General features: G+C 34.3%; 1 protein-coding gene across 1 annotated transcript in view; it reads right to left on the reverse strand.

Moving 5' to 3' along the window:
- Positions 1-354: 354 nt before the first annotated feature.
- Positions 355-8,363, reverse strand: part of LOTGIDRAFT_214777 (hypothetical protein) — a gene marked incomplete at its 3' end in the record, with an annotated part of 10,836 nt that continues 2,827 nt past the window's right edge. The window contains exons 2-14 of the mRNA XM_009055271.1: positions 7,311-7,364; positions 6,896-6,982; positions 6,404-6,499; positions 5,883-6,021; positions 5,246-5,368; positions 4,868-5,026; positions 4,378-4,580; positions 3,908-4,156; positions 3,178-3,351; positions 2,733-2,959; positions 2,111-2,321; positions 1,547-1,664; positions 355-747 (exon numbers count right to left, since the gene is read on the reverse strand). Coding sequence (XP_009053519.1) covers positions 355-747; positions 1,547-1,664; positions 2,111-2,321; positions 2,733-2,959; positions 3,178-3,351; positions 3,908-4,156; positions 4,378-4,580; positions 4,868-5,026; positions 5,246-5,368; positions 5,883-6,021; positions 6,404-6,499; positions 6,896-6,982; positions 7,311-7,364 — 2,233 coding nt within the window. The remainder of the gene's footprint in view (positions 748-1,546; positions 1,665-2,110; positions 2,322-2,732; positions 2,960-3,177; positions 3,352-3,907; positions 4,157-4,377; positions 4,581-4,867; positions 5,027-5,245; positions 5,369-5,882; positions 6,022-6,403; positions 6,500-6,895; positions 6,983-7,310; positions 7,365-8,363) is intronic.

Below are 8,363 nucleotides of genomic sequence, written 5' to 3' on the forward strand. Positions count from 1 at the left end.
CAAGGCAAGCGAGTCACAAGTTCAGTCAAGTCACAAGGCAAGCGAGTCACAAGTTCAGTCAAGTCACAAGGCAAGCGAGTCACAACTTCAGTCAAGTCACAAGGCAAGCGAGTCACAACTTCAGTCAAGTTTGACACCTAAAAACTGGCATTTAAGATCTCATATGGAATCATGGTCACTTTCTATGACAGAAATGTATTAATGGTAAAATTGGAATGGCACCAATTTCAGAACTTATCTCCCTTTTCCAAAAAAATGTTAAGCCACATGAGAATATGTGAATTTAACAACAAATATTAAAACATTAAAATACTGAATCACCGAGTCCTGGACGAAATAGAATCGTTACCGTTTTTAAACTTTTTTGTGCAATGAACGCTCAGTTTTGCGCATGTTACTTATCACTTCTTGAAATTTTTTTGGATGCCGCCTGAAATATATAAACCCACCAATTATAATTATGGCCAAAACTATGAAAAATATCGTAAGTCCAACGATTAACGCCACATTTCTGTTACTCCTGGCAACATAAACTCCGCCTTCTTGAGCCTGGAAAACAGCTTTACCATCTTCAATTTTTGCCGGAACTTTCGTCCATGTAGCAAAATTATCAGAATGGGATCTGTAAATTTGAACATCATTTTGTGAACTGTCCACCTCCATTTCAATGGTAAATGTTTTTGTAGAGTCCGCTATTTTTTTTTCTGGATAAACTCGGAGGAAATCACTGGCATAGTCATCTCCAACCTACAGAAATAATTAAAAAAATAAAGAACATCCATAGAATGTTAATGACAAAATATGGGAACTAAATTTGGAAAGGTATGTGTCGGTTCTTATGATTCAAGATAATTTGCCTACAATTGGCTGTTATAGATGGAAATTTTATTTTTATCACAGGTGAACCTGATATCAAATTTCAATTCTGATATGTGATACATGTGCCTAGATTCTAGCTCTATCAGCTGTTTAACTGAACAATTAATGACATAGTCCACCAATAACAAAAAAAAAAAAATTACATAAATTAAAAGAAACATGAAAATTGTATGAGATATGGAACCAACAAATAATCAAAATGTGGAGATCAAAACCTGAAATAACAAGACATGCATAAAAGGTAAACAAAATTTTGTCGTGAAAAAAAGCAAACATAGGGAGTTTTCTTTTCATTTTATTGCTTTGTATCCGGTCCAGTCACCAGGAATAAATTGATGCTGGGGCTCAGATTTTGTATTCAGAAAATATGAGGAATTAAAGGCACAGAGAACTCATTTCTGACAATTTTGAGGTGCTAAAAACGTATCAAAATCTATATTTTTGATTTTGTATAAAAACACTGTAAATGAATCAATCTCTGCTGAACTGAAGAAAGTTTTGCTGGGGCTTAATTATCACTTGCTGGGTCCCAGCCTCCATGAACCCCACCCTACAACGGGGATGCATGTATCGAGATATCGACCCTTATATCCCCATATATATCATTAGTCCAAATAACAATGCTTCAGTGCCCCTAAAAAAGATCAATTTCTTATCAAAGACTTACAGTAATCTTCTTATTTTTGGATTCCAGTTTCTTGGACCCTGCTTCTACTGGCCATTCCTCTAAACTTAATGTTCTTAAAATATTGAACACTTTTTCATCTACACTTAACTTGGACTTCCTGAAAATGAAATGAAATTGAGGTTACCGTTCCACTTTTCTGCAGATTGGCTCATGAAGAAGGGCTATGCCATGCAGTGTGCAATTTTGTCAGAACAGCAGAATAAGTTTACTCTTTCTAGCTGCAAGTTTGTTCACTCAATATCCCTTACAAAGAAAGATTCCCCATAGCTAATGTTAAATTACTGTTCCATTTAGTTTCTGATTGTAATACAATCTTATTTAATTGTAGACAAATCCGACGACTAAATTTTGTTCTGAAAAATCATTTGGGTAAAAAGTATTCAATTCTTTTCCCCCTTTCCAATTCTGTCCCTTATTGCAATAAATCTTATTTAATTGTAAACAAAATTTGATTCTGAGAAGGAATTCAGGTAGCTGGAATAAATCAGCTGATAAAATAAAAAAAAATTCTATGACTATATTTCTTTAAGAGTGTTCACTTACTTTGCTTGTAAAGTTCCTCCCATCTGACCAATACTTCTGGTTTCCATGGTGTAGGGATGTACGTGAAGACGCCCCTTCTGGTCGCGGTTAGTGAAAGCGTTGTTTCTGGTACACATATAATGGTAGGTGCCGGCGTCTGGTGCCTTGATAGCCCCCAGATTGAAATAAGTTCCAGCATCATCTAATTCTGACATCTCACCGCCAAATTGTCCTGGAAACAGAATCAAGAGTTGTGTTGCATTCGGATCATGGCAAAGATATGGGTGCACATCCCAAGATGATCCAAGTCATAAACACAAGTTGTCCATTTTATTATGCAGTAAAGTTGAGAAAAATTTTTGAGCACATCCATAATTTTGGGGTAAGTACCAATATCAATATTTATTTTAGTGGTTTTATTTTTTGCTTCTTGTGATTCCACTGAAACTGAACGTTTTCTGACATCGTAAAGGTGCTTTGATATCATTAACAGCTTTTACCATAGCGATGTCATAAAACTCTAGTTTTAGTGTAATTGCAGGAACCACAATGTCTGACAGAAAATTGGAATGGTGCAAACTTATGCTATCACATAAACACATAAAAAGTTTTGAAAACCTCTTTACAATCCCTTTAAGCATACCTGGTTCGAGGAAGGCCAATCTTCGCAGAACGTCAATACCAAGAGGTGCTTCACTGGCGTGGATTGGGTAGTTGACACCATAATGTCCAAACTCTTGACCAGGTCCATTATATACACCAGTGCCCTCTGGATACACTTGGTTATTCATCAACACTATATTGTTTCTATCTGATCCAGCACGACCTTGACCATCATTACCATTGTTGTTAGTGTTTGAACCTGTCCATCTGGAATGAATGAATGAATGATTAAGGGAATGAATGAATGATTGAGGGAAGGATTGAATGAATTGTGGATGGAATGAATGATTAAGGGAAAGAATGAGGAAATTGAGGGAATGAATGAATGAATGAATGAAATGCAAAAGGCAGCACTAGTACCAAACTGATAATATTGCACCAGATTGCCAAATCTGCTTTTTAATTTAAAATCCAACGTTACTTACTGAATATGGACATAATCTTCTTCAGAAACATGTAGATCAGTTGGTACGAAGTCGTATTCCACGGCTGGGTAGGTCTCTACGATGTTACCACGTTTACCACGAACATTGAGGTTATGTATCTTGGCATCAGCTGGTACGTCACTTGGTCTGTTCTGGATGGCAAACACGAAGGTCCTGAAAACAGACACCATGACCACACCGATTAGTTTACAGACTCAAGAGAGGTTTTCTAGTTTTTGATTGGTTGTTATTAACCAGTGATTATTGATTCAAAAAGGTTTTCTGGTCTTTTATTAGTTATTGTTGTTCCATAAAGCTGGGTTTATATTTAGGAGACCAAATAGATCCATTCAGTGATTCAAAAAGGTTTTCTTGTGTTTGTATGTAAAAGGGATAAAGGGTGCTTTTGAGCATCTGTTTGCTCCAAATTTAATTACTTTTCTGATAATTCAGGATTTCTACTGCAGTGGTGTTCAAATGACATTTTTTTTCAACCAATTATGTAGGGCTTGTTTCTTGATAACAATGAGAATTGTGGGATAACAGATAGAAGGCGGTTGTCATAAGTCTCTACTTTGGGTTTTTTTATCCCATAATTCCTCTAATGATATGCTTTGACAAGACTGCAGTAGAGAACTTGTTAGATTACAATAGAGATGATAAACTTTTTTGAACAAGGCGTCCCACCAAGTTTCCCTCTTTTGAGACACTGAAGAAACTGAAGCTTTACCTATCTTGGAAGGTTCGTCCAAACTGGGCTGTATCCAAGGCGATGGCTAGATCAACGTCCAAATCTGGAAAAACTTTGACTGTTGGATCATTCTTGAAAATATATCCTCTGTCTCCTGCAGCGTCTGCGTTCTCGAATCCATACCTCTCGAAAATATTGACGTTGGTTCCGGCACCACGATTTCTGGGATTGGCATTTTGCTCGGCATCAGTGTCCCATGGAGCATAGTCATTGGTTGAAATGTTGTACCTGAAAAAATAAAATTGGTTATTTCATTGATCAAATTCATCAGACACCAAGCATGCTGTTTTGCTGCATAGTTGTTCTTTTTGAATTTTTGAAAAAAATAAATCAAGACGTCCAATTATGAGCAACACTCCCTTTTCTTTGATGAAAGTGGTAGTGAAATCTATATGTTATTGAAAACACAAAAGCACAGGCTGAGAAGATATAATTGACCCGCCCTTTACCTGATTCTGAAGACACATTTATCTTCCTCTATATTGGGAATGGTCCAGTTGAAAGTGTTGGGTGTACCATGTAAACCATTACCGTTGTGGTTGTCACGGGTGAACTCGGTTTCCTGGCAAACCGGTTCTTCTAAACCGTGAGAAGGAGCTTGAGTCCAGACACCTCTTGTACCTTCGGGGTCGTTTCTTGGCCATCTAAAAGCCTGCAACAAATTTGAAATTTCAGAATTATAGTTCTCGGATTATTGGAAAATCAAAAATAACTTTCCCCAGACCCCTACAAAAGAGAATTAAGAATCTCTCTAAAAAATAGACAGTCAATATTTTTTAAAACTATACTTGATATTCAAAAGATCTTCAAGAACGACATTTGAGTTGGGCAGCCAGTCATGTCTGAAATATACAACCAGATCAACAGCCCTGCCGTGATCATTCAACTTTCACCATAAATTTTTTTTCCCTGACCCCAAACAAAACCCCTAAAACTTACATCACAATCAGCCTTGTTATTGGGTATGATCAACCCCTTTCTTCTGTTGAGTTCTAAAACCTGTAGTGGAATATCACAATACCATCTACCTTTCACATTCTCACTCTCAGTCTTATAATAGGGACATCTGTTAATATCATTGGTCATTACTACAATATCCTAAATAGATAAACAGATTAAACAGATAAACAGAATGAATGAATGAATATTGACATCATTCGTCATAACTATAATATCCTCAATAGATAGACAGATTGAACAGATAAACAGAATGAATGAATCAATGAATGAATGTCTTGAATGAACTCATTTTGAATTTCATTCCAACTACTTTTGTGGCGATTCTGGTTAATTCCATGAATATACTAATGTACCTACCCTCCATGGTGATGGATGCCAGTATGGATAATAATCTCTTTCTTCAGAACATTCATACCCCCGTCTCTGTCCATTAGCATTCTGTCTAGTATGTCTAGCTCGTTTTCTTCCACCTCCTAAATTCTAAAAACACAAAATAATAAAAACCTTTAACTGATATTCCTAATCCAATAAAAATTTACCAATGAACGTAGGCAGACAAGGCACATTATAAGGGGTTTTATAAAAACTGAGCTATTATAAAATCAAAATTTTTGTCTTCAAATCTTCTTCTTTTGAATTTGGACTCAATAGCAAAAATAAAATGAAATGAATGGAGTTTTACGTCCCATTTGCTGCACCATGTGGGCTAATGAAGACAGAGGACTCAATAGCAGCAAAAATTGTCATAATTTAAGCCAACCAATCAAAAACATTGTAAATAGTTTTTAGACAGTACCAGAATTATCAATGTAGAGTAAGGACATATTTTATAGATAAGATCATTTGATTGGTGGAATATAACATGACCTAGAACAAGAGATGCTTAAGAATTTCATAAGATCATGGATAGCAAGTTCAGTCACCTGAAGAAAAAAACTGAATTGTTCAGATTTGCATTTGGATCAGATTTAAGTTGTGGAAACTCGGAAATTACCTGATCAGCTATAAATAAACCGTTATTCCTCTGACGTAAACTACATTTTAACCAGTTCTCATAACTCTCGTGCATTCCAAACTCTGTATCAGTATTACAATTCATATCTTTACACTGGGCAAGATTCTCTGGGATTGTCCTGAAATATCAATTGATACTATCAGTGTCCCTGATACACATACAAAGTTTAGAAAACCTTTTTACAATCTGTTTAATACGCTATCTCAGGGCTATAAATAAAGATATAATATTAAAGAACTGCGACTAGCATAGTCTGTTTGAATACAGGAATCTTTGCATCACATCTTTTACTTGATTATGTTGAATGGTGTTTGCAGGTTCTAACGTCGGTCAGCTTGTTAAAATCTGTCGAATTTGAATAAGCTCTCTTTCCCAACCTGTCAATGAGTATTGAAAATCTGGGAAAGATCAATGCTAAGAGATTTGGCCAAGGACCAGATGGTAGAAAAAATCTCGTGAACCAAAGCTGGCTACATCTTTCTTTGAAATTTTCTACTTACTGTCTGGTCACACCATCTCGGACATTTTCTCCACACATATACTGTATAACTATTTCACAGTTAGCATTCTGGTTACCACATGAATGTTGATTGGTCCTGAAAATATGAAATCAAAACCATTGTCAGTGCTTATTTTGTAGAATAGGTCTACTAATCTTACAGGTATGTACAGTTATTGCCATTACTTTGATGTTGTAATAACTGCATGCTAATTTCTAAGTATGGCCTTTGATTTGGGGCGGTATGTTTGTTATTGTTGGAGAACCAACTGTAAGATTTTCATTCACCAAAATATTGGTGTCTTTAATATGCCTACCAAGGGGCCAATTTTGAGGTGCGTACTATCTTCACAATTATAGGTTATATATGGCTGATCAATAAAATATCTATAACTCTTCCTTTCCTTTTTTGGGAAATATTCGTATGATTATAGATAAAAAAAGAGTTAAATTCTGAAAATAACTTGACAAAGTTAAATGCCATCAATCTTACCATTCAAACTGCAGCTGTGAGCCACCATAATAAAATACATTACCAACATTATATCCACCTCTAGCATTATTCTGAGAGTTAAATAATCTAAAATACATAGACAAATATAGAGATTAAAGTTAGACTTTGAAATATGACACATTTATGTTTTTTAGGTACATTAAAGGGAATGTGAAGAGGTTTTCCAAACTTTTTATGTGTATCAAGGACACTGAAAGCATCAATTTGCACCATTCTAATTTTCAATGAGATGTCTGGGGGTTTTGCAATTTCACTAAAACTAAGTGTTTGATGACGTCACTAATCAATAAATATGCTTTATCACATAAAGCTCAAATCACATAATTTTCTACCAATTGAGTTACAAATTTTATATAGTTCCAAGTCTAAGATCTAATCTAAAGAATCAACTGACCTGTTAGCATTCTGTCGTGCTCTAGAACTCTCATCTAATCGGTTATTACTTCCCCTGAAATTTCAACATTTTTCAAAATCATTCAAAGATATAAAGAGCTAAACATTGACTTAATCCAAGGCTAATCCAATGATATTCCAAATAAAATATTAACAATTTAAAGACAGTAACAGTAATGGTATTATAAAAAAGAAAAAAGTAATCATTATAAGAAAGTAAAAGTAATCATTAAAAGTCACTAATCATACCAAAAGTAAGTAAAAGTCACTGTAAGTTATCATAAGAAAGGAATATTAATCATAATATAAGGCAGTGAGTTATAAGTAATTAATTAAGTAATTATATAAAAAGTCAGGATGAGGTATCTAATCATATTAAAGGTCAGTGTAAGTAATCATATTAAAAGTCAGTGTAAGTAATCATATAAAAAGTCGGCAATAGTAAAGTAATCACATATAAGGCACTATCATAAGTCAGCATAAGTCATGTATCAAAAGTCAGTGTAAGTAATCTAATTAATTAAAAGTCAGCATAAGTAATTACTTCAAGTATCAATGAAAATCTGTCATGGTTAAAAGAAGCAAAATAATTCTATATATTTGTATTCAGTAATCAAGCATTAATCAATTGAGGTATAAACAACCTTGAAAGTGTTTTTAATCTCTTACCAAACTATTAGTGTCTTATTATAACTGATGTGTAAGTAGCTAGCCAATCAACCATTTCAAATAGCGACCTCATACTTTTATTGGTCAATATCAAAATTTATTCATCATCTTTATGTAAATCAGCTTCAAAAAAGTACTGCAAATGTCTTTAAGTAAGTCGATAAACATTTAAACATGAGCACAAATTATCACTTCAAATAGCAGTGTTAGGCTTAGAATGACTTTTTTTTCAAAAAAACTTATTTATGAACAAAGTTAAATGACAGTCAGCCTATCTGAGAGAAATTTTGACTAAATTGGAAATAAACATAACCTATACTTCATTTGTCTATAATTTTGATGCAAAAAAATCTCATAAGCTTTGACAATATTCAGGAATAATTGG

Source organism: Lottia gigantea (assembly GCF_000327385.1).
Source record: "Lottia gigantea unplaced genomic scaffold LOTGIsca_24, whole genome shotgun sequence".
Classification (NCBI taxonomy): Eukaryota; Metazoa; Mollusca; class Gastropoda; family Lottiidae; genus Lottia; species Lottia gigantea.